Source organism: Prinia subflava, chromosome 2 (genome assembly GCF_021018805.1).
Source record: "Prinia subflava isolate CZ2003 ecotype Zambia chromosome 2, Cam_Psub_1.2, whole genome shotgun sequence".
Taxonomy (NCBI): Eukaryota; Metazoa; Chordata; class Aves; order Passeriformes; family Cisticolidae; genus Prinia; species Prinia subflava.
In genome coordinates this window covers 1,151,785-1,179,687 of record NC_086248.1, presented here as the reverse complement: position 1 = coordinate 1,179,687, position 27,903 = coordinate 1,151,785, and the positions used below count along the sequence as shown (strand labels likewise).

General features: G+C 52.5%; 1 protein-coding gene across 3 annotated transcripts in view; it reads left to right on the top strand.

Moving 5' to 3' along the window:
* Positions 1-27,903, top strand: part of OTOF (otoferlin) — a 97,161-nt gene that overhangs the window by 56,247 nt on the left and 13,011 nt on the right. For all 3 annotated transcript variants that reach the window (XM_063422840.1, XM_063422849.1, XM_063422857.1), the window contains 19 exons: positions 3,430-3,550; positions 4,384-4,484; positions 5,680-5,770; positions 7,648-7,764; positions 9,433-9,585; positions 10,365-10,554; positions 11,410-11,534; positions 12,092-12,226; positions 13,401-13,562; positions 14,511-14,630; positions 16,690-16,851; positions 18,020-18,182; positions 20,589-20,659; positions 21,369-21,398; positions 22,237-22,383; positions 22,698-22,764; positions 24,723-24,853; positions 26,602-26,736; positions 27,478-27,615. In XM_063422840.1, coding sequence (XP_063278910.1) covers positions 3,430-3,550; positions 4,384-4,484; positions 5,680-5,770; positions 7,648-7,764; positions 9,433-9,585; positions 10,365-10,554; positions 11,410-11,534; positions 12,092-12,226; positions 13,401-13,562; positions 14,511-14,630; positions 16,690-16,851; positions 18,020-18,182; positions 20,589-20,659; positions 21,369-21,398; positions 22,237-22,383; positions 22,698-22,764; positions 24,723-24,853; positions 26,602-26,736; positions 27,478-27,615 — 2,359 coding nt within the window. The remainder of the gene's footprint in view (positions 1-3,429; positions 3,551-4,383; positions 4,485-5,679; positions 5,771-7,647; positions 7,765-9,432; positions 9,586-10,364; positions 10,555-11,409; positions 11,535-12,091; positions 12,227-13,400; positions 13,563-14,510; positions 14,631-16,689; positions 16,852-18,019; positions 18,183-20,588; positions 20,660-21,368; positions 21,399-22,236; positions 22,384-22,697; positions 22,765-24,722; positions 24,854-26,601; positions 26,737-27,477; positions 27,616-27,903) is intronic.

The following is a 27,903-nucleotide window of genomic DNA, read 5'->3' as shown; positions in this document are numbered from 1 at the left end:
TGGATCAGTGTGTCTTGGACGGGTCACAGACTGGTCAGTGTGTCCACCTGGGCATGGACAGATCAGTGTGTCCACCTGGACATGGACAGGTCAGTGTGTCCACCTGGGCATGGATAGATCAGTGTGTCCACCTGGACACAGACAGGTCAGTGTGTCCACCTGGGCATGGTCAGATCAGTGTGTCCCCATAGGCACAGACTGGTCAGTGTGTCCACCTAGACATCAGTGTGTCCCCCTGGGCATGGACAGGTCAGTGTGTCCACCTGGGCATGGACAGGTCAGTGTGTCCACCTGCTCACAGACTGGTCAGTGTGTCCACCTAGACATCAGTGTGTCCCCCTGGTCACGGACAGGTCAGTGTGTCCACCTGGGCACAGAGAGGTCAGTGTTTCCACCTGGGCATGGACAGGTCAGTGTGTCCACCTGGGCACAGAGAGGTCAGTGTTTCCACCTGGGCATGGACAGGTCAGTGTGTCCACCTGGGCACAGAGAGGTCAGTGTTTCCACCTGGGCATGGACAGGTCAGTGTGTCCACCTGGGCATGGACAAGTCAGTGTGTCCACCTGGGCCTGGACAGGTCAGTGTGTCCCCCTAGATTTGTGTGGTCACTGTGTCCACCTGCTCACTGGATCAGTGTGTCTCGGACAGGTCACAGACAGGTCAGTGTGTCCACCTGGACATGGACAGGTCAGTGTGTCTACCTGGGCACTGAGTCAGTGTGTCCACATGGTCATGGACAGGTCAGTGTGCCCCCTGGGCATTGGGTCAGTGTAACCACCTGGATTTGTGTGGTCATTGTGTCCACCTGGGCATGGTCAGGTCAGTGTGTCCACCTGCTCACAGACTGGTCAGTGTGTCCACTAGGCATCAGTGTGTCCCCCTGGGCATGGACAGGTCAGTGTGTCCATCTGGATTTGTGTGGTCACTGTGTCCACCTGGGCACAGAGAGGTCAGTGTTTCCACCTGGTCATGGACAGGTCAGTGTGTCCACCTGGGCATGGACAGGTCAGTGTGTCCACCTGGATTTGTGTGGTCAGTGTCCATTTGGGCACTGGGTCAGTGTGTCCCCATAGGCACAGACAGGTCAGTGTGTCCACCTGGACACAGACGGGTCAGTGTGTCCCCCATAGACACAGACAGGTCAGCGTGTCCACCTGGACACAGAAAGGTCAATGTGTCCACCTGGACACGGACGGGTCAGTGTGTCCACCTGGTCACAGACAGGTCAGTGTGTCCACCTGGACACAGAAAGGTCAATGTGTCCCCCTGGACACGGACAGGTCAGTGTGTCCACCTGGGCATGGTCAGGTCAATGTGTCCCCCTGGACATAGACAGGTCAGTGTGTCCACCTGGTCACAGACAGGTCAGTGTGTCCACCTGGTCACAGACAGGTCCGTGTGTCCCCCATAGGCACAGACAGGTCAGTGTGTCCACCTGGTCACAGACAGGTCCGTGTGTCCCCCATAGGCACAGACAGGTCAGTGTGTCCACCTGGGCATGGACAGATCAGTGTGTCCACCTGGGCACTGGATCACTGTGTCCATCTGGATTTGTGTGGTCGTTGTGTCCACCTGGGCACAGAGAGTTCAGTGTGTCCATTTGGGCACTGGGTCAGTGTCCACCTGTATTTATGTGGTCAGTGTGTCCCCCTGCACACAGACAGGTCAGTGTGTCCACCTTGTGTGGCACTTGGGGACACGGGTCAGTGGCGGCCTTGGCAGTGTCGAGATCCCAGATGGAAAAACAGCTGGAAAAATCTGCAAATGCATCAGGCAGGAGGAGTTTGGGATACAAAGGCTCCAATCCTCTGCCTGGTGAGGTGTGCCCGGAGAGGTCTGGATTTGCATTCCAAGCACTGGGATAAGAAAGATAATTGGATTTAAGATTATGAGATTCGCTTGGAGTGGATTTTTATCAAGTTTTAGCAGTAGATTGGTGTTAATTGAATTCACTGTCTCATTAAATCAATTGGGAAAAAATATCCGGCAAAGATAAGCGTCTCCCTGGAATTCCCTCCCTGTTTTCATTAATATCCAGCACAATTAAGTTCCCCAGGGATTCCCCCCTTGTTTCCACGAATATCCAGCACAGATAAGACCCCCTGAAATTCCCTCCCTTGTTTCCCTGAATATCCAGCACAATTAAGTCCCCCTGGAATTCCCCCGCTTGTTTCCATGAATATCCAGCACAATTAAGTCTCCCTGGAATTCCCTCTCTTGTTTCCGTGAATATCCAGCACAATTAAGTCCCCCTGGAATTAAGACCCCCTTGTCCAGCTGAATCCCGAAGGGAGATGAGAAACTCCGATGTTTTGGGGCCTCTCCCATCCTGTTTTTTCCCAAAATCTCCAGCTCTGGGAGCTCCCCACTCCATCACGGGGCTCTGCTGACATCTCCTGGTGGGAACACCTGGGGAGAGCTGGATTTGACTCCCGGTGATTCCAGGAACAGCAAGATTCCCTTTTCCGGGTGTTGAGTGCCGGCTCAGTGTTCCAAAAGTGTGGATCACCCTTCCTTTTAGCCGTGCCCTCGCTATTCCGAGGGCAGCTCGGGCAGGGCTCGGAGCAGCCGGGAGGCTTCAGAATCCCGGGACCGTTTGGGTGGGAAGGGATCTTAAAGATCACTGGTTCCAGCCCCGACACATTCCCATCTCCCAGGTTGTTCCAAGCCCCCTCCAACCCGGCCTCGGACACTCCCAGGGGATGGGGCAGCCCCCGGGCACTGCACCCATCCATCCTGGGCCTGGCGTTGGGAATGGTCTCGGGAAAAACGGAGCCTCTGTTCTCCAGGATGCACCTGGAGCTGCTTGGTGGGAAAAATCCCTTTTCCTGACCCATAGAGGGGGCTCCTGAGAAGCGTTTTAAGAGATTTTATTCCATTTTCAGTTTCACGAAAAGGGTGAGACGGTACAGAAGTTACAATTCACGCCATCACAATCGGAAGCCAAATTATTTCCTAATTACAATCCATTTTAAGCGTTTCTTATCAGCTTTTGCCACACCGTGCTGCTAATGCTTTTAAGCCGATCATTTAAAAATACCCCTCGTGGGTCTTGCTGCAATGCATCTTTCACATTTCTCAAAAAATATCTGGTCTATTTGCAAGGTCGTTATTTAAAACTTGTTTCTAGTTCCATTTCTCTCTCAAGAATCTTTGTCCTATCCCATGGCCTTTCTGAGTCAGCGTATTTTATCTCAGAGTTTGCACACAGGTGCACAAGGCTACCTGAGCCTTCTGCCAGGATTTGGGAATTCCCTACAAATCCATTCCCTGCACGGGAATTCCCTGCAAATCCATCCCCCACACCGCCTCACTCCCACTCTGGAGCTCCTGTATCCCCCTTCCCACCACGGCACTGGGAGTGGGGTGGGACGGGGGCCGTTCCCGGCCAGGATTGTCACCCTCACAGGGTTGTGCCTCCTCCTGCAGGAATTACTTCCACCTGCCCTACCTGGAGAAGAAGCCCTGCATCTACATCCGGAGCTGGTGGCAGGACCAGCGGCGCCGGCTCTACAACGCCAACATCATGGACAAGATCGCCGACAAGCTGGTCAGGGGTGGACGGGGAGGGACGGAGGGATGGGGGGGACACAGATGGGACACGGGGCTGGCACGGGGCACGGCCACATCCAGGATCCCTGCTCCAAAGCTGGGGCAGTGCCTGAAAAGGGGAAAATTCCCTGTGGGGAATCACCGAATTCCAGCAGCTCCTGGAGGATTCTGTGGGTCAGGTCCAGATGTTCCCACAAAAGGGAACGGGGGTGGGGAGGATTTGTCACCTGGGCTGGAGGGGTAAAGCGCTCATGTGGCAGAGCCAGGGAAGGCAAGGCTCCAGGGAGAGCTTGGAGATCCTTCCAGAGCCTAAAGGAGCCCCAGGAGGGCTGGAGAGGGACTTGGGACAAGCCCGGAGGGACAGGAGAAGGGGGAATGGGTACAAACTGGGAAAGGGGAGATTTTTGGAGGGGATATTGGCATGGAATTCTTCCCTGTGAGGGTGTGGAGGCTCCAAGGGATGGGGTTTGGAGCAGCCTGGGATAGCGGGAGGTGCTCCTGCCCGTGGCAGTGGAGTTGGAATTCAGCGATTCCCACCCAAACCATTCCATGATTTTATAAGTCTCAGTGCATTCCCAGGGAGCCTTCGGGAGAGCTTCACATCGGGCAGGGTCAGAGCAGGATTTGGGAAGGGTCCCCAGGGCAGGTCCCTCCAAGAGGGTTTGGATCTTGGCCGGCTCATTCCTTGAGGGCACCGGAGCCTTTCCCGGCACCCACAGCTGTGTCCCCAAACGCGTTCCGGGGAAGCAGCCGGGCCTTCCCTCCGCGTGGGGTTGGCTCAGGGGGTCCCCAAGCCCCCCGCCCCTCACACCACCCCCGCTGGTGCCGCAGGAGGAAGGGCTCAACGACGTGCAGGAGATGATCAAGACGGAGAAGCCGCACCCGGAGCGCCGGCTGCGGGGCGTCCTGGAGGAGCTGAGCAGTGGCTGCCTGTGAGTGACACGCGGGAGGGGCGGCACCGTCCGGGTCCCCTCTTCCCAGGCTGGGAATGTCACCTCACCCCGTGCCTTGTCCTCGGGATGCTGGGATGACATTCCGTGACATTGGCACGATGCCTTGGGCTGGAGTGTGGTGCTTCCACCTGCACCCCAAACACCCCAAAGCAGGAGTGGGAACCCAAATCCTGTGGTCTCCACGGGCTGGTGGCACCTGATGGCACCTGGTGGCACCTGGTGGCACCTGATGGCACCTACTGCCCCTTCCTGACTCTGAGCTGGTGGTGTGAACCAGCTTCTTGTCCACAGTTCTTTTGAAAGTTGGAAGGAATCAGAACATTTCCATCCAGGGATGTGGCTAGGCTGGCAGAGACCTCCCTGGGAAGGGTTCCCATGGGAATCACCCCGCTGGGTTGTCCTAGTTTAGGGCAAATTAGGGAGGAAACCTCCTAACAGGGACCCTCCAGAATAGCAAATTCAAGTGGCCCCTCCCCCAAGTGGTCTAGGAAGAAATTTCTTTAGAGACGAGTGGAAAAAAACCTATTTATTTAACAAGCAAAGTGCCCACGAGCACAAAAAGAATGAACAACATGAAACAACAAAATCTCTCGCCGTTCTGAAGAGAGATGGCAAAATGCCAGGGGTTGTAGCTCGCCTCTCCCAGTCTCTTATCAGTCTTATTACTCTTATCAGTCTTATTACTCTTATCAGTCTTATTACTCTTATCAATCTTATTACTCTTATCAGTCTTATTACTCTTATCAGTCTCTTATCAGTGTCTTGTTGGTCTCTTAGCAGTCTCTTATCAGTCCCTCTGGCACTGGAAAACGCCAGCCCCAGTGGGTGGCAGGCCTGAGCTCCCGGTGTTTTTCTGGGTTTTCAGTCCAGAGCAGGTTTAAACAGTTCCAAGAAAAAAGGGGGAAAAAAAGGCAATCCAGGGAATTTCTCTGCCTCAGCCAGCTAAAAAACTAAAAGTCAGGACATCTCTGTCCCGCTGTCTGTCCGTGCTGCAGACAAAGTCTGGGAGCAGAATCCAGAGGAGTGAGTGCAGTTCCTGCAACCAAACCCTGCTCTGCTTCTTTCCCCCACTCCCTCTCAGAGTCTTAAAGGTGTAGAATTAAATATCCAGCAAAACGGAACAGGCAGCTGGGGACACCAGCATCCCAAAGTCACGCCAGGACTTTTCCCACAGGCGCTTCCTGACCCTGGCTGACAAGGACCAGCACCACTCGTCCCGCACGAGGCTGGACCGGGAGAGGCTCAAATCCTGCATGCGGGAGCTGGTGAGTGGGGTCCAGCCCCCCAAGGGGCTCCGGGAGAGCTGGAGAGGGGCTTTGGGAGAGGCCTGGAGGGGCAGGACACAGGGAATGGCTTCCCACTGCCAGAGGTCTGGGATGGATGGGATATTGGGAAGGAATTGTTCCCTCTGAGGGTGGCAAGGCCCTGGCACGGGTTGTCCAGGGAAGAGTGGAGGAGGATTCCTGAGCAGGGGCTGGAATTTGGCCCATGGACACGCTGGTTTGCAGCCCCTGCGGGTCGAGGGTTTGGGGTTTAATCCTGAGCAGAGGAGCCCAAAGCCCGCTCGGGTCTCACACAAATCCCGGGTGTCACTTGGGTCCTGCTGCCTCCCCTCCATCAGGCTCTGGGGAGAAATTCGGGAGCACAGAGGAGGTGGAAAGGGAATTTTGGGAAGCCTGCAGGGCAGAGCTGCCCCACGGAAAGAGGTTTGGGGTGATTTTGGGAACCCCACAGAGCAGAGCTGCTCCACGGACAGAGATTTTGGGGTGATTCAGGTTTGGGGGTGATTTTGGGAATCCCAAAGGTCAGAGCTGCTCCAAGGGCAGAGATTTAGGAGTGAATTCAGGAACCCCACAGAGCAGAGATGCCGTAAGTACAAAGGTTTTGGGAATCCCGAAGATCAGAGTTGCTCCAGGGATGGAGGTTTCAGGGATATTAAGGTTTGGGGGTGATTTTGGGAACCCCAAAAATCAGAGCTATCAGGGATAGAGGTTTGGGGGTGATTTTGGGAGCCCTGCAAGGCAGAGCTGCTCTGGGGACAGAGGTTTTGGGGTGATTCAGGTTTGAGGGTGATTTTGAGATGCCCACAGGGCAGAGCTGCCCCAGGGACAGAGGTTTTGGGGTGATTTTGTGAATCCTGCAGGGCAGAGCTGCTCCAGGGACAGAGGTTTGGGGTGATTCAGGTTTGGGGGTGATTTTGGGAACCCCACAGAGCAGAGCTGCCCCAGGGACAGAGGTTTGGGGATGTTTTTGGGAACCCTGCTCCAGGGACAGAGGCTTGAGAGTGATTCAGGTTTGTGGGTGATTTTGGGAATTATGAAGATCAGAGCTGCTCCCAGGGACAGAAGTATGGGGGTGATTTTGGGAACCCCACAGTGCAGAGATGCCATAGGGACAAAGGTTTGGGGGTGATTTTGGGAACCCCACAGGGCAGAGCTGCTCTGAGGACAGAGGTTTGGTAGTGATTCAGGTTTGGGGCTGATTTCGAGACGCCCACAGAGCAGAGTGCTCCAGGAACAGAGATTTTGCAGTGATTCAGGTTTGGGGGTGATTTTGGGAACCCCACAGAGCAGAGCCACTCCAGGGACAGAGATTTGGGATGATTTTGGGAATCCTGAAGATCTGAGCTGCCCCAGGGACAGAGGTTTGAGGGTGATTTTGGGAACCCTGCAGGGCAGAGCTGCTCCTGGGACAGAAGTTTGGGGTGATTTGGGGAATCCTGAAGATCTGAGCTGCCCTGGGGACAGAGGTTTGGGGGTGGTGGCTCCACTCCTTGGCAAGGATGTGCAGGAGAGATGGACGAGGAGCCGGTGGCTTCCCCAGCTGGCACGGCCAAGGACACCAACCTCAGTGGCCAGCTGCATCCTCGAGAGCCAGGAACTGTGAAATTCCCCACTTTCCCCTGGAAACTCCAGGGTCAGGTGCTGGGTGACAGCAGGAGAGGCCCCTTCCTTTAGCCACCCCAAAATTCTCCAGGCTCAGGTGACGCCTTTGTGGTGTCACCTCCTCCTGGGCTGTCTCTGCCCCCTCAGGGGCTCTCCAATGCCAAGGTCAACAAATTGTGCCAGAAAATGTCCACCCCGATGTGGTGGCACCTGTCCTTTGTCCGAGCCGTGTCCAGACGTCCTGGCTGTCCCCACAGGAGAACATGGCCCAGCAGGCCACGGCCCTGCGCTCCCAGGTGAAGAGGAACACCATGAAGGACAAGCTGAAGCTGGTGCAGAACTTCCTGCAGAAGCTGCGGTTCCTGGCGGATGAGGTGGGTCCATCACGGGATGGGGCGGGTCTGGCTGGGGCAGCTCGTGGAGACAGAAACCTGGGATGGATGGGATGGATGGGATGGATGGGATGGATGGATGGGATGGATCAACGGATGGATGATGGATGGATGGAGGGATGGGATGGATGGATGGGTGGATGGATGAGATGAATCCACAGATAGGTAGATGAGATGGATGGGATGGATGGACGGATGGATGATGGATGGATGGAGGGATGGGACAGATGGATGAGACAGTTGGGTGGATGGATGAGATGGATCCACAGATGGATAGATGAGATGGATGGAGGGAGGGATGGATGGATGGGATGGATGGAGGGATGGATGGAGGGATGGATGGAACAGATGGATGGGATGGATGGAGGGATGGATGGAGGGATGGATGGAACAGATGGATGGGATGGATGGATGGATTGATGGATGGAGGGATGGATCCACGGATGGATGGATGGATGGATGGATGATGGATGGGATGGATGGAATGGATGGGACATATGGAATGGATGGGACATATGGAAGAGATGGATGGGATGGATGGGATGGATGGAAGCATGTGTGGAGACCTCCAAGGGCAGGAGAGGTCCCTTGGCAAGGAGCCATTCCAATTCTGTGAGCTGCCCCATGATCCCTGTGCACTCCTGGGTGGGAATGAGCCTATGTTAAAGAAATTTAAGAGTTTCCCAGGCAGGGACAGAGCTGGGTCCTCCCACAGCAGAGCTGGAGATGTTTCAGCCAGTCCCAGCCGTGGAGGGATCCTGTGGATCCCTGGGAAATCAGGAACTGGAAGGTGACGCATCAGATCCTGGACTGGTTTGGGTGGGAAGGGACTTGAAATCCCCTCCACTTCCAACCCTGGCACCTTCCACTATCCCAGGGTGCTCCAAGCCCCATCCAGCCTGGCCTGGGACACTGCCAGGGATCCAGGGGCAGACACAGCTTCTCTGGGAATTCCAGCCCAGCCACTCCCCACCCTCACAGGGAATGATTCCTTCCCAAAATTCCATCCATCCCTGCCCTCTGCCAGTGGAAAGCCATTCCCTGGCTCCTGTCTCTCCATCCCTAGTCTCCAGTCCATCTCCAGCTCTCCTGGAGCCCCTTTAGGCTCCAGAACGATTCCATGATACTTTTCTAATTTAGAACTGACTCAGAGGGGGTTCTTGGTCCCCCCCGGAACTGCAGCCGTTCCACCTCCTGCTTCCATTTCCCATGGAAGGCTCCCAGCTCCATCCCTGGTTAAAGCCAGGCCTTCCCTGGCCCTGACCCAATCCAGATTTGAGGAGTGATGGGCCCTGTCCAGACTGGGAACCTCTTCCCTGGAAAGGGGATGAAGGAATGGCAGCTGCCCTCCCCTCCCCAATGGCACTGAAGGAAAAGGGAAGGAAAACCTTCAGCCTTCCATGCCCAAATTTATATTTTTTTTAACTTTAACCAACGTAAATCCCAGTTTCTTTCCTGGCGGGCTTAGCTGTGAGCAGCTTTTTTGGAATGGGAACCTCGGAACAATTCCAGTGACCCCCGCTGTGGTAACACACTCATCCATCCTCCATGGAATCTGCTGGATTGGCCTCCAGCAGGTCTCCAGCCCCACCTCAGTGCCCTGGTGATGGGAGCTGGGGCACTGACAGGGCTCTCCTGCGGCATTCCCAGCCCCAGCACACGATTCCCGATGTTTTCATCTGGATGATGAGCAACAACAAGCGCATCGCCTACGCGCGCATCCCTTCCAAGGACATCCTGTACTCCATCGTGGACGAGGAGATGGGCAAGGACTGCGCCAAAGTGAAGACGGTTTTCCTCAAGGTGAGAATCTGTCTTTTCCGGGGGGCTGCAGCCCAGAGGAGGGAAATGGAGGGGATTTGGGAGATGAGGGTGAGAGTTTTGTATCCGTTTCTTCTGGGGCTTGAATATTGGAAAAATACGATTTGTGCTCTGCTGGTAGGGGTGGAATTCTGCTCCTAGGGAGGGTGAAGCATTGATGTTACCCAGTCTGGTAAGCGGCAAATGTTTGGAAAGAGGGAGATGTTTGATCCAGCTAGAAATCCAGAGAATATCTGGCATAGGAAAAGGAAACCACGGTGGGAAGAGGACAATGCATGAGCCAGAGCAATGTCACAATCCCAAAGAATCCTTGGGCTTAAGGAATGGCAGCACAAAGCCCCAGAGAGGTTGGGCACTCCAAGAGGGGTCTTGTTGGAGTCCAGGACATGCCTCTGGCCACCCTGGGGGGTTTGGAGACCGGACAGGGGGGTCTGGGATCTACACAAGGGGCTCAGCCAGCCTCACACAGAGCCCAGGAGGACACTGCCTCTGATCCCTGTCCACGGGAGTGAATGCCCACAGTGTATGAACAATCACAAGCTGAGAGAATTCAAAATAAGTAGTATTTAGTTTATCACAGAGTGTAAATGTAGAATTTAGGATTTTTAGCATATGGGCTTGAAGAGGCAAGATGGAGGAATTGGGGAGTGGTCCTGTCGTCCTTGTCCTTGTCCTTGTCCTTGTTCTTTCCCCCCATTTTCTGCTGAGTTCTATCACATATTCCCGGTATCCACGTGAACTCTTCCCTTCCTTGTGCCCAGCTCCCCGGGAAGAGGGGCTTCGGCCCTGCTGGCTGGACAGTGCAGGCCAAGATGGAGATCTACCTGTGGCTGGGCCTCAACAAGCAGCGCAAGGACTTCCTGAGCGGCCTCCCCTGTGGCTTCGAGGAGAAGAAAATCCCCCGAGGCCAAAACCTGCCCTCCTTCCCACCCATCAGCCTCCTGTACACCAGTAAGGAGCTCCCACTGATGCCTTGGGAAGGCTGGCCTGGAACAGAGACTAGGCGGAGCTAAGAGAATAAAGTAGATATTTATTAAAAGGCGTTTATGGGTGCACCTCGGGTGGGACAAGAGCCTGGCCAGGGCTACACCCAAAATGATCACAAAATGGTCAGAAAATGGTCACAGAATGGACCCAAAATAGACCCAAAATGGACACGAAATGGACCCAAAATGGCTGCCCAATCCTGAAGTCTCACACTTTTATAAGTTTTGGTCCATTTGCATGTTGTCCCCAACTCTTCAGGTTATGAAGTCCCATCCTTCTTGTTTTCTCTCTTCAGTCCACCTTTGTTTGTGCTTTTGGACTGAAAACTTATAACAGTTGTCCTTGGTGTGCAGCAGGAAAAAGATTTGTTTTGTGTCCCTGCTCTGTGAGGAGCTGAGTGACCCTGACTGCGAGCTCAGAGCTGCACCCTGGGCAGCACAGAGTCTGAAATACACAAAAGATAAAACTTAAGGCATCATTTCCTCACTTAAGGCATCGCCATGGGATGGGGCATGGAGAGGGCAGGAGGGAGCCTGGCTGGACACCCCCTGGCCCAAGGGCTTCCAGGAGATAAAGAGGAAATTGTTCCTGTTGTCCAGGAGAGCTGTGGGGTGGGAATTGTGTCCCCTCATCCCAATCCCATTCAGAGTTGTTGTGCACACAGCAAGCAGGATACCACGGAAATCCGTATCCATCCGGGATTCGCGCTTTGGGTTGAGGTCCTTCACCCGTGAGCAAAACCAGGCTCCTGGGACGTTCCTTTGGAGGGCTCCCGGAGGTCATCCCAAGCCACCCCATCCCATTCCCTCTCTCTTCCAGAGAAGCAGGTGTTCCAGCTGCGAGCCCACATGTACCAAGCCAGGAGTCTGTTCGCAGCCGACAGCAGCGGCCTCTCGGATCCCTTTGCGCGGGTCTTCTTCATCTCCCAGAGCCAGTGCACCGAGGTGAGCATTCCCGGGATTTGGGGACGGAGGGACGGCTGACTCCACGGGTTCCACGCTGCTCCTGTAGCACAGACCCCATGAACATGGGTTAGGCTGATCCTGGTCTCCTGCGGTGGGAGAACAGCTCCAGAATCGGGCACCGGCTGTTTCCAGACCTCTCCCCAGGAGCCCATTCCCAATTTATGCCCCATTCCCTGCGATTCCCTGCGATTCCCCGCGATTCCCCACGATTCCCCGCGATTCCCCGCGATTCCCCGCGATTCCCCGCGATTCCCCACGATTCCCTGTGGTTTCCCATGATTCCTTGCCAGTTTAGGCACAACTGGGTCATGTTAAAGTGATTTTTCAGTCTTCCCTTCCCAATCCAAGGGTTGCCAAGCTTTAGGGAGACTGGACTCTGGGAATAATCCAGCTCTGCTCACCTGCTATTGGATTGTTTTCCTCAGAAGATTCCCAGTGCCTCCCTTGTCCAAAAAACGTGCCGCAGCCCCACCTGCCACCCTTTTCCAGGTCCTTTTCCATTCCTGGAGCAGTAGGAATCTCTCCCATTTTCCCAGGTTCTCAACGAGACCCTCTGCCCAACCTGGGACCAGCTCCTGGTGTTCGACAACGTGGAGCTGTACGGGGAAGCTCACGAGATGCGGGATGACCCCCCCATCATTGTCATCGAGATCTATGACCAGGACACCGTGGTAGGGAAATCCCACGGAATTGCGCTTGGTTTGGATGCCGGGATCTCTCCAGATTTGGAGGCAGAGGATTTGGGGAGCTTTTTTCTTGATCCTTGCTTGGAAAATGGTCCCTGTGTGTCTCCCATGGAGCCTCTGCAGCTTGTAAATCTCAGATGTGACTTGATGATTCTTATTTTTGGAGAGGGAGGGAAGAGGCTGTAGCCAAGGAGTCTTTCCGTTTGGGAAAACTGCTCATCCCTGGCCTTCTTGCTGTCCCAGCCTTCAGCTGGCCTAAACCTTCTTCAAGGAGTCACAAGTGAAAGTTTTCCCTGGGCTTTGGCATCCCAAGACCAGAGCACTGATCCCGCTCCTGTTCTGACCACAATGGGGAGAACAGCAGGGATAATTTTGGAATTCCTGTGTTGGATTCCCAACCCCAAGTGCTCCTGGGGAGAACCATGGGGCTAGTTTTGGAATTCGTGTATTAAATCCCCAACTCTAAGTGCTCTTGGGGAGAATCACAGGGCTAATTTTGGAATTTGTGTATTAAATCCCCAACTCTAAGTGCTCTTGGGGAGAATCACAGGGCTAATTTTGGTATTCCCATCTTGGATCTCCAAGCCCAAGTGCTGCTGGTGAGAACCACGGGGCTGATCTGGGAATTCTCATGTTGGATTCCCAACCCTGCATGCTCCTGGGGAGATCCACAGGGCTGAGTTTGGAATTCCCGTGTTGGATCCCCAACTGCAAGTGCTCCTGGTGAGAACCACGTGGCTAATTTAGGAATTCCCATGTTGCATCCTCAAATGTTCCTGGGGAGAACTATGGGATTGATTTTAGAATTCTCACATTGGATACCCAACCCCGCGTACTCCTGGGGAGAACCATGGGGCTAATCTTGGAGTTCCCATCTTCGATCCCCAACCCCAAGTGCTCCTGGGGAGAATTGCAGGCCTAATCTTGGAATTTCCGTGTTCAATCCCAAATCCCACATGCTCCTGTGGAGAATCATGGGGCTGATTTTGGAATTCTCATGTTGAATCCCCAATCCCCCAATCCCACATGCTCCTGGCAACAACCATGGGGCTAATTTAGGAATTCCCAAGTTGTATCCTCAAATGCTCCTGGTGAGAACCATGGGGCTGATTTTGGAATTCCCATCTTGGATCCCCAACCCCAAGGGCTCTTTCCTTAGGGAAAAGCCGACTTCATGGGCCGGACGTTCGCCAAGCCAGTGGTGAAGATGTCGGACGAGCAGTACTGCCCGCCGCGCTTCCCGCCGCAGCTGGAATATTACCAGATCTACCGCGGCAACGCCACGGCCGGGGACCTGCTGGCCGCCTTCGAGCTGCTCCAGGTGCCAGAGGAATGGGAAGAATGGATGCAGGGTTGGGAGGGAGACGGGATTAATTTATGGGAATTAACTGGGAATAACTGCCCCTTCACCTGGTCATTGGTCTGCTGAACACTTGTAGTTTTCTCTTGGATGGATCAAACACATGTTTTTCATCAAAGATGCCTGGAAGTATCCAAGGCCAGGTGGGATGGGGCTTGGAGCAGCCTGGAAAGGTGAAAGGTGAAAGGTGTCCCTGCCCATGGCAGAGGGTTTGAATTCAATTGTCTTTTAAAGTCCCTCCCAGCCCAAACCACTCCATGATTCTTAGTTTGAGGCAATACCAGAGTTAAATTCTTCCACTTTTGTGCCTCATATTCCATCTGCTGAAATGCTTTCCCCATCTTCTTTTCCTGCCAGGGCAGGTGCTCATCCAAGCCCTTTTTCTCCCATTTTTCCTTGGACTGGGGGAATGGCTCACATGGGATATTTGATCTTTCCCAAGCCCTGGGCTGGAAACAGGACCTTAAACCTGCTCCTGGGCTGAGCTCCAGGACCGCATCTCCATTTCCTCACACCCAGCCCAGCAGGTGCAATTCCAGGATGGAACAGCCCTGGGATGAGCCACAGTGATGGGCTGAGAAGTTTGGATTGCTCCAGGGACTATTCTGCTTGGAAGCAATTCCCAACACCTTCTGCTCCTGTGTTTTCCTCTTCCCAGAGCACCTGCCCTGGGCTCTCAGCCCTCTGAGGCACCCCAGATCCAACAGCTGGGACCAGTTCCAGCTGAGACACTACCCAGCTCCCTCTGGAATTCATCCCTGCCCATGGCAGGGGTTGGAATGAGCTGGTCTTTGAGGCCCCATCCAACCCAAACCAATATCTGGTTCCACAATTCTGTGAGAAGGACCAAAAATCTGCTTCCCAGAAGCTCAGAGGAGCAGCTCCTAATCCATGATCCGTCTCTTCCAGATCGGCCCTGGGGGTAAATCAGACCTGCCCCCCATCGACGGCCCCACAGACATGGACCGAGGCCCCATCCTGCCGGTGCCTCTGGGAATTCGGCCAGTGCTGAGCAGATACAGAGTGGAGGTAACCAATGTCCGTGGAGCAGGAGAGCATCTCCAAGGGTGTTGGAAGGGCAGGAAGGAACTGGGAGTCAAGGATCTATCTGTGGTGGCAGGCTGGGAACTAGGCTACAGCATCCCTAAAAAATAAAAAGGGAATTGGATCATTCCTTGCTGTTAAACCTGGGCAGGACAGCGAGTGAGCGGCACCGGGGCTGAGATTCAGCTCAGGGAATGTTAGAGATGGACACAGAGCTGGATCATCTGCTCCCAAAGCAATCCCATAGCTCAGGTGTTCTGTATCCGAACAACCTCAGGCAACGAGGATGGGATGCCTCTCATGTATCCATGGATATCTAAAGGGGGATTTTGTGTCCAAAATGGTGTGGGCACAACCCAGAGCAGGGATTTACCCCTGTGCTGGCACTGCTGGGGCACCTCCAGTGCTGGGGGCAGCTCTGGGCCCCTCCTGACAGGAGAGCCCTGGAGGGGCTGGAGCGTGTCCAGGGCAGGGAACAGAGCTGGGAAGGGAATGGAGCCCCAGGAGAGACTGAGGGGGCTGGGAAGGGGCTGAGCCTGGAGAAAAGGAGGCTCAGGGGGGACCCTGTGGCTCTGCACAACTCCTGACAGGAGGGACAGCCAGGGGGGATCAGGCTGTGCTCCCAGGGAACAGGGACAGGACACGGGGAAATGGCCTCAGGCTGGGCCAGGGCAGGCTCAGGTTGGACAGCAGCAGGAATTTCCCCATGGAAAGGGGGCTCAGGCCTTGGCAGGGGCTGCCCCGGGAGGTTTGGAGTGCCCATCCCTGGAGGTGTCCCAGGAAGGCCTGGATGTGACACTTGGTGCTCTGGGCTTGGGACAAGGTGGGGACTGGGCACAGGTTGGACTCAATGATCCTGGAGGGATTTCCCACATGATTCCACGGTTCTGTGATGTGTCCCATGAGGACCCCTGTCCCTTGAAGGTCCTGGTGGACATCCATGACCCAGGCAGTGCCCACAGGGATGTTCAGGGCACATCTCAGCCCCAGTTGAAGGTGTCTCTGCTCAGGTGAGGTGCCACTGACCAGGTCTACAAAGGGATCTTGGCTCCTGGTTTTCCACACATTTGCATCGTGATAAGTGAGTTGTGTTCCTCACAGCCTTAACACAGCCATGGGGAATGAGGAGGTGGGGAAAAAATATCTCCGTTTTGGGGGAATTTTGGATGGTGGCAATCTGTTATCCCAGGTAGGGACAGGGACTTTTCCCCAGTGACACTGATTCCTTTGGGAAAAAGCGATGGCAGTGCTGGATCCAGAGCCACCACAGATGGACGGAGCTGCTCTGTGGATTTCTGTGGGAGATCAAGGCACAGAAAAAATCTCAAAACCTCGTACATGTGGGGCCAAACATAGAAATGAATACAGGGTTTGATCTGAGACCTTAGAAAAGGCTTCCGAATTTAGAGACCAGAAGCCAGAATGTGGATTTATAGTTTAAGCAGAAACCTGTCAAGCTAGGCAGTGGAAATTTCTAGAATTTAAAGGTTAGCCACAGAAGTAGTAAAAAGCTTTAAAGTGCGGTACTGTAAGTTTGTGAGTCATTACATGATTGGTTAGGAAGGTCCGCACTGCAGCAGAAATGTACAAAGCAAAATAACTAGTAATTAAAGACAAAAACAATCTTTGTGGCAGTAGTTTATTGGCTAATAAATCTTTAAAAGGCTTCGTAATTAGGGATCTTGTGACCACTGAGCACTGACCTCTGATAAATGCTATGTAGACGTTCTCACTCTTCAATGAGACCAAAGAAGAAAATAGCAATAAATCGTGCTTTAATACGAATCTCAGTGGTCCCGTCTCTCTCAATAATCCCGATAGATTCCCAGGGCAGGAAAAAGCCAGGAAGGGAGAAAGGCAGGAAAATGGGTGTCGAGGGCAGCAGGCTGGAGACCTGGGGCTGCAGGTGTCAGGAGGAGACACCTCAGGGATCCACCACTGCCCCGAGGTGACATCGGCACTGAGATCCCTCTTCACGGAGAACCAGCTCCCAGGGATCGTCCCTCTCACATTCACATGCTCCCTCTTGCTCCTCCTGCCCTAGATCTTGTTCTGGGGGCTCAGGGACCTGAAGAGAGTGAACCTGGCCCAGGTGGACCGGCCCCGCGTGGACATCGAGTGTGCCGGGAAGGGCGTCCAGTCTGCCCTGATCCAGAACTACAAGAAAAACCCCAACTTCAGCACTTTGGTCAAGTGGTTCGAGGTGGTGAGTGTGGCCCCTTCCCTCCGATCCCTCAGCTGGAACCCGGGATTTCTGGAGCCCTCCATGGCTCTGAGCACTTTGCTCCAGTTTCCACAAAGCAATGGAGCACATGGACACCTCTCCTTTACCTGAGGGCTCCCAAGGCACATTTTGCTGGAGCAGCTGTGGATTTATTACTCCAGCATGATCCCATTCCTAATCCCTACTGCCGTTCCCAGTGTGATCCCATTCCTAATCCCTGCTGCCCTTCCCAGTGTGATCCCATTCCTAATCCCTGCTGCCCTTCCCAGAAGGATCCTATTCCTAATCCCTATTGTCATTCCCAACACTATCCCATTCCTAATCCCTACTGCCCTTCCCAGCACAATCCCATTATTAATCCCTACTGCCCTTCCCAGAATAATCCCAATTCTGGTCCCTACTGCCCTTCTCAGTATGATCCCATTTGTAATTCCTGCTGCCATTCCCAGCATAACCCCATTCCTTATCCCTACTGGTCTTCCCACCACGATCCCATTCCTAATCCCTGCTGCCGTTCCCACCAGGATCCCATTCCTAATCCCTACTGGCCTTCCCAGTTTGATCCAATTCCTAATCCCTACTGCCGTTCCCAGCACGATCCCATTCCTAATCCCTACTGCCCTTCCCGTCATGATCCCTTTCCTAATCCCTACCAGTCTGCTCACTTTGATCCCATTCCTAATCCCTGCTGCCCTTCCCAGCATGATCTCATTCCTAATCCCTAGCAGGCTTCTCACTTTGACCCCATTCCTATTCCCCTGTGCTCTTCCCAGCATGATCCAAATTTCTGGTCCCTACTGCCCTTCCCAACATGATCCCATTTGTAATGCCTGCTGCCATTCCCGGAATAATCCCATTCTTTATCCCTCCTGGCCTTCCCACCACGATCCCATTCCTAATCCCTGCTGCCCTTCCCAGCAGGATCCCATTCCTAATCCCTACTGGCCTTCCCAGTTTGATCCAATTCCTAATCCCTACTGCCCTTCCCAGCACAATCCCATTCCTAATCCCTACTGCCATTCCCAGCAGGGTCCGATTCCTAATCCCTACTGCCCTTCCCAGCATGATCCCATTTTCCCGCCCTTCCCAACCCCCAAACCAGACACTCTCAGTCCTCCTCTCAGACACCCATCCCTCCTCTGCATCCCAGGACCTCCCGGAGAACGAGCTGCTGCACCCACCCCTGAACATCCGCGTGGTGGACTGCCGCGCCTTCGGGCGCTACACCCTGGTGGGCTCCCACACCGTCAGCTCCCTCCGCAAGTTCATCTACCGCCCGCCCGACAGGAAAGCCCAGCACTGGAACATGGCAGGTACCAGGATTTGGGACATGGGGCCCTGCTCCGGGACATCTGTGGGGAGGAGTTGCGTTTTATCTCCTTCTTGGCAAGGTCGGGATTAAATGTGCAAGATGGTGTTTCTTGTTCAGACTCAGATGTTTATTAATTATTATCTACATTACAGTCTCACAAACCATGAGTTCTACAGCACTTTTAGTTAGCACAGTAAACATGGAGCTGTATCTATCTCTCTACAAGACCTTTTAAGCACAAACTGTCCAATTATGAAATGACATCTAAATTATTTTTACTTTTTACCCAATAACCAACCACCCGTGGCCCACAGTGCAGACTTTTCAACCCAATTACAAAACACCACCCAGACCCATGGAGAAGAAGGTGAAAAAGAAGGACTTAGCCTAGGCCCTAAAACCTCCATCTTCCTTTATATCTATTACTGTATTCTAACCCTTAAACGCTAAGTTTTGCACCCTGTGGTACCCAAACTACACACTCACAACCCCAGTGCTGTCACTCAATTTTAGGAGCCTTCTCCATGGCCTCAGGTCAAAGGCAGTGTTTTCTTGAGGGTCAGTGTCTGTTAAAACAGAAAGCCCAAAATTCTCCGTGTCCAGGGTTCCAACAAAGATGGAGGTGAGATGGGCTGTGAGGACCGTGGGACAGTTGGCTAACCCACACAACTTCTGAGTTTGGGTCCAGGCTTATCCAGAACTCCAAGAGAAACCCCAACTCCAGCACTTTGGTGGTTCCAAGTGGCGAATCTCCTCTTCCCTCTGAGCCCTCAGCTGGAACCCAGAATTCCTGGAGCCCAAACCGTGGCTCTGAGCCCTTTGCTGTGGTTTCCTCACAGGGGCAAGGAGCCAGAGTACAACCTGTGATTTCCTGTTGATTTTTTTGATCTTTGAGTCTTTCCCACTCCTCCTGTTCCTACAAAACAAGGAAATTTCACTCCCAACATCTCTGCAGCTTCAGGACTTGAGTCTCCAGATGTCCCTCAGGACTGGGACAGGATTTGGCTGCCCTCAGTCCCCGTGGTGGCTGCAAAGAGCAGAGGTCCAGGCTCCTCTCGACCCAAACCATCCCAATCCATCAGCACCTGCAGCAAAACCCATCCTGGACCCACTTCCCACCCATCCCAGCAGCCCAGGGCTTGGGAGCTGTGGGAATTACTCCTCTCCTCCCAGCTTTGGGGCTGGAGGCTGGGCAAGATTCCCAAGGACACGTCTGGTTCCATCCACCTGGACCAGGGGTTGTGTCCGAGCCAACGGAGGCTTTCAGGACAATCTTCTCTGCCTCTTCTCCTCTGGACATTTCCTGTTTATCCTCCACCTTCCTTTGCTCTGGGTGGGATTTTGGTCCTGCTGAAGGCTCTGTGCTCATTTCCAGTGCTCCAAACGAGGTGGTCCCACAGCACTCTGGCTTAAATCCTGCAGGATCTCACCTAAGCTTAGTTTCTGGCCTGAATCCTCTAGGATCTCACTTGAAATCTCAATTCCTACCCTGAATCCTCTAGGATCTCACTTGAAATCTTGATTCCTACCCTTAATCCTGTAGGATCTCACCTGAACTCCCAGTTTCTGGCCTGAATCTTATGGGATCTCATTTGAAATCTTAGTCCCTAGCCTGAATCCTGCAGGATCTCACCCAAGCTCAGTTTCTGGCCTGAATCCTGTAGGATCTCACCTGAGCTCTTAATTCCTTGCCTGAATCCTATAGGATCTCACCTGAGCTCTCAATTCCTGGCCTGAATCCTGCAGGATCTCACCCAAGCTCAGTTTCTGGCCTGAATCCTGTAGGATCTCACCTGAGCTCAGTTTCTGGCCTGGATCCTGTAGGATCTCACTTGAAATCTTGTTTCCTAGCCTGAATCCTGTAGGATTTCACCTGAACTCTCAGTTTCTGGCCTGAATCCTGTAGGATCTCACCTGAACTCTCGATTCCTAGCCTGAATCCCACAGGATCTCACCCGAGCTCAGTTTGTGGCCTGAATCCTGTAGGATCTTACCTGAGCTGTCAAGTCCTAGCCTGAATCCTGCAGGATCTCACCCAAGCTCAGTTTCTGGCCTGAATCCTGTAGGATTTCACCTGAACTCTTAATTCCTTGCCTGAATCCTATAGGATCTCACCTGAGCTCTCAATTCCTGGCCTGAATCCTGCAGAATCTCACCCTAGCTCGGTTTTTGGCCTGAATCCTGTAGGATTTTACTTGAAATCTCAATTCCTAGCCTGAATCCTGTAGGATCTCAACTGAACTCTCAGTTTCTGGCCTGAATCCTGTAGGATCTCACCTGAACTGTCAGCTTCTCCTCTACACTGTCGCTCTCCCTTGTTCTTTCTCCTTTTCTGTCCTCTGTCCAGCCAAACACCTCAACGGGTACCTGGCCATGACCAGCAGGGCCCATCGCTCTCGCCCCACAGGGGAGATCGTTGTCAACATGGAACCCGAGGTTCCCATCAAGAAGATGGACACGATGGTGAAGCTGGAAGCCGTGAGTATCCCTGTGGCAGCTCCTCTTTCCTCATGGAATTGCCGACTTCTGAGGGATTCCAGCCTGAATTGGGTGGGCAGCATGTCCCGAGGGTGCCAGGCTGTGTCACAATGACTGTGCCTGTGCCCTTTTTTTGTGCCCAGAATGGGAATTTCAATTCCTTCTCCCACCCTTGAACTTCCTCCACAAAAACAGATTCCTGCCAAGGTGTTTCCAGGGCTGGAGCCCCTCTGCTGTGGAGCCCGGCTGGGAGGGCTGGGGGTGCTCACGTGGAGAGGAAAAGGATCCAGGGAGAGCTCAGAGCCCCTGCAGGGCCTGAAGGGGCTCCAGAAGAGCTGGAGAGGGACTGGGGACAAGGAATGGAGGGACAGGACCCAGGGAATGGCTTCCACTGCCAGAGGACAGGGATAGATGGGATAATGGGAAGGAATTCCTGGCTGGGAGGATGGGGAGGGGCTGGGCTGGAATTCCCAGGGCAGCTGTGGCTTCCCCTGGATGCCTGGCAGTGCCCAAGGCCAGGTTGGACACTGGGGCTTAGAGCACCCTGGGATGGTGGAAGGTGTCCCTGCCCTTGGCAGGGCATGGAATGAAATGAACTTTAAGGTCCCTTCCCACCCAAACCATCCTGGTGCTGATGATTTGCACTCAGCCGAGGGTGTCTCCTTAACCTGCTCTCCCTCTCCCTGTTCCCTTCCATCCCGGCCGGCAGAATTCTGACGCAGTGGTGAAGGTGGATGTGGTAAGTGACGGATCTTCTCCGCATCCCTGCTCCCAACTCCCTGCTCCCTCCCCAGCCCTTCTGTGCTACTTCCAACAGACCCAGCACCCTCCCCAGCCCAAGCCTGGCAGGGACATCACCCCTCTGTCCCACCACAGAGACACAGCAGCGCTGTCCCCTCAAGGGATGTGGCAAGGACCTCTTTCCTGCAGTTTGGGAAGTTCTTTTGGGCCAGGATTTCTCATCCCAGCTGTCCCAGGAGGAGACAGTGCCCTATGGGAGGGGTGCTGGGGATTCCCCCACAACCAGGGACCAGCTGGGAAAGGTTCCCTTGCTCCACCAAGGGGGCCCAGGGTGATTTGCTAGGTCACAGTTTGACCCTTGCCGTGGAAGATTCCAGAGATGTAGCCTGGGAAATGCATGGATAAATAGGATGATGGAAATGTGGAGGTGTCGTGGGACTGCCCCACCTCTGGAAGTCTCCAAGGCCAAGTTAGATGGGGCTTGGAACAGCCTGGAACAGTGGAAGGTGTCAGGATTGGAACTGGATGAGCTTTAAGGGCCCCTCACACCCGAACCATTCTGTAGGATCTCACCTGAAATCTCGATTCCTGGCCTGAATCCTGAATTCCCAGAGAATTCTAGTGTGTTCTGGCGCTGTCTCCATAGCCTTGGTCGTCCTTGGCTGTTCTGTGCCTCAGTGCCTGGGGCTGGAAAAGGGAGAAAGTTCACGAGGCCCCCAAGCCTGGGGGGGTTCTCCCTCCTCAGGTGCCTCACCCCCCACCTCTGTGCTTCCAGAAACAATTCCCTTTCACCTGATCCCTCCCCTTCCCTGTCTGTGCTCCCCTTGTCCCTTCAGACCGAGGAAGAGAAGGAGAAAAAGAAGAAGAAGAAGAAAGGAGGAGGAGGAGGTGGAGGTGGGGAGGAAGTGGAGGAGGAGGAGCCGGACGAGAGCATGTTGGACTGGTGGTCCAAGTACTTCGCTTCCATTGAGACGATGAAGGAGGTGGGTGAGGAGCAGCAGTGAGGGGTACCCAGGGGAGATTGTTCCCTTCCTGCAAGGTCTCCCCTAATTCCAGCTTCTTCCAAAGCCTTGGGGCTGTGCTTCATCCTGTGACTGTTATGGAATCCCAAAACTGGAAAAGCCCTTCGAGTCCAACCATTCCCTGTCACTGCTCAGGTCACCACTGACCGTGTCCCCAAGTGCCACATCCACGTGGCTTCAAATCCCTCCAGGGATGGGGAATCCACCACTGCCCTGGGTAGCTTTTTCCAGGAAAACCCTGTTCCTAATACCCAGTGTCCTCCTTTCTCCCCCAGCAACTCCGGCAGCAGGAGGCAGCCGTGGCAGAAGCAGAGGAGAAGGAAGAGATGGAGATCGGAGAGGGTAAGGCTGGGAGTGAGAGCGGGAACGTGGCAGGGAAAGGTGGGGCCAGGAATCCTCCTGGTGCTTGGACATCCCTTTGGGAATGTGCTGCAGCCCTCTGGCCACACCAGACACTCCCAGCGTGTTGTGTTTTCCCAAAAAGGATCCATTTTTGCAGGTGTTTTTCCCTGCATGTTGAACTCCTTGTCTGCCGTCCTAACATGGGCAGTGAAGACAAATACACAATTTAGGGCAAGTTCCCTCATCTAATTTATCAATTTATATGATTTTAGGTATTATATATTATTTTTCTCTTATTATCATTTTATAACATGATGCCCTAAATGTGTTTTTCTCTGAAGGAAGTCACGTCTGTAGGGCAGGTGGGCTTCTGACCTTGCCTAAATTCAGGGGAGACTGATTTTGTCCAAAATTTATGCCAGCCAAGAATCCTGGGACTGGTTAGTCAAGGGTGACTTTGTCCATCTGGCCATGCCAGCAGGGCTGGGAGGGGTATCCCTGAGGAATTCCACCCTTGCTCTCTGTGTGCTCCTTGTTCCCATGACAGGGGGTTGTTGTTGTTGTGCCCAGGTGATGCAAAATCCTTCAGCTGAGTAAAATTCCAAGACTGTTTTTTTGGGAGATTAATCTTTATATCCTGGGAAAAACAAGGTCTTGTCTTGCTGAGCTTGGAGACAGCTCTGGGCCGTTCTCCTGGGCCTGCACTGGTGTCCTCCGTGGTTTTCTTTCTGTCTCCTTAGAATGATCCATTTCCCTTGGCTCTCCCACTCCTTCCCCTTTCCTTGTCCATGTGAAGTTTTTCCATTTGCCTGCCCCCATCCCTGAATAATGTCCAGCCCTCATGAAAGAGGCATCAAGGGACAGGGGTTGCAGAGGGGAGGAGGAGTTTCCTTTGAATTCACCTTTCCTAGCCTCTTCCTGTGAGAGATGGATTTGTAGAGAATTCCCAAAGCCTGTCAGAAGGCTCCAGTAGCCTTGTGCATCTGTGTGCAGACCCTGAGATCAAATACGCTGACTTAGAAAGGCCATAGGATATGACAGACATTGCTGAGAGAGAAATTGAACTAGAAAAAAGTTTTAAATTATGACCTTGCAAATAGACTGGATATTTTTGAGAAATAGAACTATGAAAGATGTATTGTAGCAGGACCCATGTGGGATAATTTTAGATGATTTGCTTAAAAGCATTAGCAGCACGGTGTGGCAAAAGCTGATAGGCCAAAACCAGTTTATAATGTATTGTAAGTAGGAAATAATTTGGCTTATGATTGTGATGGTGTGAATTGTAACACCTGTGCCATCTCACCCGTTTCGTGAGACTGAAAATGGAATAAAATCTTTAAAAAGATTTAAAAAGATTTAAAATTTAAAATCCTCTCAGGAGCCCCGTCTATGGGTCAGGAAAAGGGTCTGTCCATCTTCCCAGCCTTCCATGGCTGGTGGTTGCTCCAAATGAAACTCTGGTGACCTGTGGCTGCAGCTGGTCCTGGACAATCCGAGGGCAGCAGCATCAAGCACCGTCCCCTCTGTATTCCCAGGCTGGGGTTCCACTCCCCAGGCTCCATAAATCAGGAGAGGTCCTGGGGAGGAGGAAGGAAAGGAGCTGCTGTGGGCAGGACCAGGTTTCCTCACAGCTGCCAAAGCGCTCTGCCCATGTTTTGTAGTCCTCCAAGTGATTCTTGCTCAGATCAGCACTGGAATTCCCTGCACAGAGATCTCCGGGTTCCTGGAGACGCTGTGATCCAGAGCCAAGGAAAGACAGCACAGGGCTGGGATGGGAATTGCAGGCAGTGGCAGCTGGCAGCTTTCCCGCTCCTCTTCTTTGAAGGACCTTGTCCAAGCCCTGCCACATCTTCTCCACCTCTCCTCACCCTCAGTTCCGTTCCCTCCCTCCTTCCCTTCCTCCTTTCCGTCTCCTCTCCCCCCCGGACTCAAACTTGGTGACTCTCCCATGAAAGGCTCCAAGGCTCAGGTGAAGAACAAGGACAAGGACAAGTCCAAGGCACCCAAGGATGACAAGAAAAAGAAGCAGCAGCCTGTCCCTGAGCTCCCTGAGAAGAAGAACAAGCAGAAGATCGATGAGCTCAAGGTACTGGGGGGTGCTTCCATGGAAGTGCCAAATCATAGGGATGGTGTGCCTTGGGACATCTCTCCTAGAGATGCTGTCCCAGCGTGGGCAGTGAAGACAAATACATAATTTAGGGCAAGTTCTCTCACCTAATCTATCAATTTATATAATTTTATCTATTATATATTATTTTTCACTTATAATATATTATAATTTTTTTAAATTCACTTATAATATATGTAGTTATTATTAACTTCTAATATATCATAAAATTATAAAATTATAATATATCACAATATCTATTATAAATTATTATTTGAGTACATTATGAAATTATAATGTATTATTAAAATTATATTATTATAAAATTATAATATATTATAAAATATATAATTTTATAAAATGATGCCCTAAATGTGTTTTTCTCTGAAGGAAGTCAGGTCTGCAGGTCGGGTGATCTCAGGACAAGGCTTCCCAGCCTCTCTCCATAGCTGGAAGAAGCCTGAGGGATGAAATCCTGCGTGGGGCCAGCATGTCATAAACCCCACGAGGGTTCATCCCACTCTGAGGGTTGACCAGCAACCTCCCAGAAATTAATTAATTTATAATAATTATAAATATGTATATAATTAATATATATAATTTATAATATATAAATATTTATATAATTAATTATAATATTAATTAATTAATAATAATTAGGAAGGTATCTGATGGGGTGTGTTTTGGAAAAGCAAAAGGTTTTAATTAAGAAGAAAGCAACAAATGATACAAAACAAAAGAACTGAAGCTGTGCACAGTGCAGGGAAGCCGCTTGCACCTGCTAAGACACCCCAAAAAGCCCCGAGAGGCTTTGTGCTTGTTCTTAAGTGTACAATGAGGGGTTTTTTTTGGCAAGTTGCCCAATAGAAACAGCTACAGGCCTTGAGGTACATTCCAAAGATCCAACAGGTGCCGTTGTGTTGGGACTGGACCAACTATGATGAGAGAAGCACAGACGTTTCCGGTTCTTCTCCCTTGAAAGTCCTGGGGTGTAACTGAAACTCTTTTTCTTAATGTGGAAACATTTACGGGGTTGTGTGGGTGCGCCGCAACACCCGAGGTCACGAGAAAAGGGGTTGTGCAGGGAGAGGCTCCTCCCTGGACAGCTTGGAGCTGTCCCAGCTCAAAGGGGGAGTTTTCCTGCCTGATTACAGCTGGCCCAGCCAGGATTCAGGATAGGGGTGGGCTCTGGTTTAGTGATCCCAAGGATTTCTCAGGATTTGTGTTGCCTGCAGTTCTGGTGTTCACATGGGCCTTAGACCTGGATCTCGCAAAGAGGGGGGACAATGGAGCCACCCGTTCTTCCAAGATTCCCTTTTTCTAACTCAATAATGCTGGAAATCCTTCTCCTTCCTAAAAAAATTAGGCACTGGGAGCTGAGGTGTCCACGTTCACAGCACCCCAGGATCACTGAGGTTGGAAAAGCACTCCCAGACCATTGAATCCAACCTGTGACTGATCCCAAGCCCAGAGCACTCAGTATCACATCCAGGCCTTCCTGGGACACCTCCAGGGATGGGCACTCCAAACAGCCCCTGCCAAGGCCTGAGCCCCCTTTCCATGGGGAAATTCCTGCTGCTGTCCAACCTGAGCCTGCCCTGGCCCAGCCTGAGGCCATTTCCCCTTGTCCTGCCCCTTGTTCCTTCTGAGCTGATTGAGTACTCACATCTTTTGCTCACCTCTGTTTTTATCGCAAATTCGCCCCTTTTAACTTCCTGTCCTCTCAGGTCTTCAACAAAGAGCTGGAAGCAGAGTTTGACAACTTTGAGGATTGGCTGCACACCTTCAATCTGCTCCGGGGGAAGATCGGGGACAACGATGACAACGCCACGGAGGAGGAGCGGATAGTGGGGAGGTTCAAAGTGAGTGGTTAGGAATGGTGGTAGGAACTTTGGGAAGGGTGTTTTGGGATGGGTTTTCTTCCCTGGAGAAGCAGGACTCAGTTGGGCTGTGCTCTGAAACGGGGCAGAAAGAACTCTGCAATTAATAATAGTTGTTAGAGGGGTATGTATTTAATCAACGTTGAGATTCGTGGGGAATAACTTCACCAAAAACACGCATGAACACCAGAGAGCTTGCCCCTCCTATCATTCCCTGAGATTTTACGTGTGCATGACATTGCACAATCCGCCTCATATGTATTCATTCCCTGGCCCCACCCATATGGTAACTAACTCCATAAAAATAAGTAACTCCATAAATAACTCCAATTAAAATGCCCTTCTTGGCATGCTCAGTTCATCGCGGTGGTCTCTGGAGGTCTCTGAAAGATAAAGGAAACGGAGTCTTCCTTGGTGATCTCTTCACCTTTATCTCTCTTATGTGTGCTTTGGCCCCTTTGGCACTTTTTCGAGGGAGAACTCAGTTTCTGCTGGCTAAGAGTCTGAGTTCTTCTACTTATCTGCATTCTTAGCTCTGTTATCCTGTTGTGTTTGGGTTAGCTCTGTATTATTATCGAGGGGCCCCAGATGCTTGCAGCTCTTTAAAGTATGCAAAGGGTGACAACATTCAATATTCACTAAATAAAACATCATTTTATGGAGTTTTGCTGTAAAAGATGGGCCAGAATTTTTAGATCTGTCTCATGCTCTGCCTCGCACCAGGGCTCCATGTGCGTCTACAAAGTGCCGCTCCCCGATGATGTCACCAAGGAGGCGGGGTATGACCCCACCTTTGGGATGTTCCAGGGGATCCCCAGCAACGACCCCATCAACGTGCTGGTCCGGGTCTACATCGTGCGGGTGAGTGGGAATTTGGGGTGTGATGGGCGGGATCTGGCACTCCCTCCCACCCGGAGCCCATCCTGGTGCTGGAATGATGGTGGGATTCAGCTCCAGTGGATCATGAGCCAGGATTGTCTTGGTTTGGAAAGACAGGAGTCTGCCAGGGACAGCTGGAACCTCCCTTGGAATGGAGAATGTAAAGCCCCTTCCCTCGGAATTATTATAATTTTGAAATTAAGAGGGTTTTCAGACAAAGATATGGGAATAGGTATAACAGTGCTCTAGTAAGAACATTAAAATAAAAAT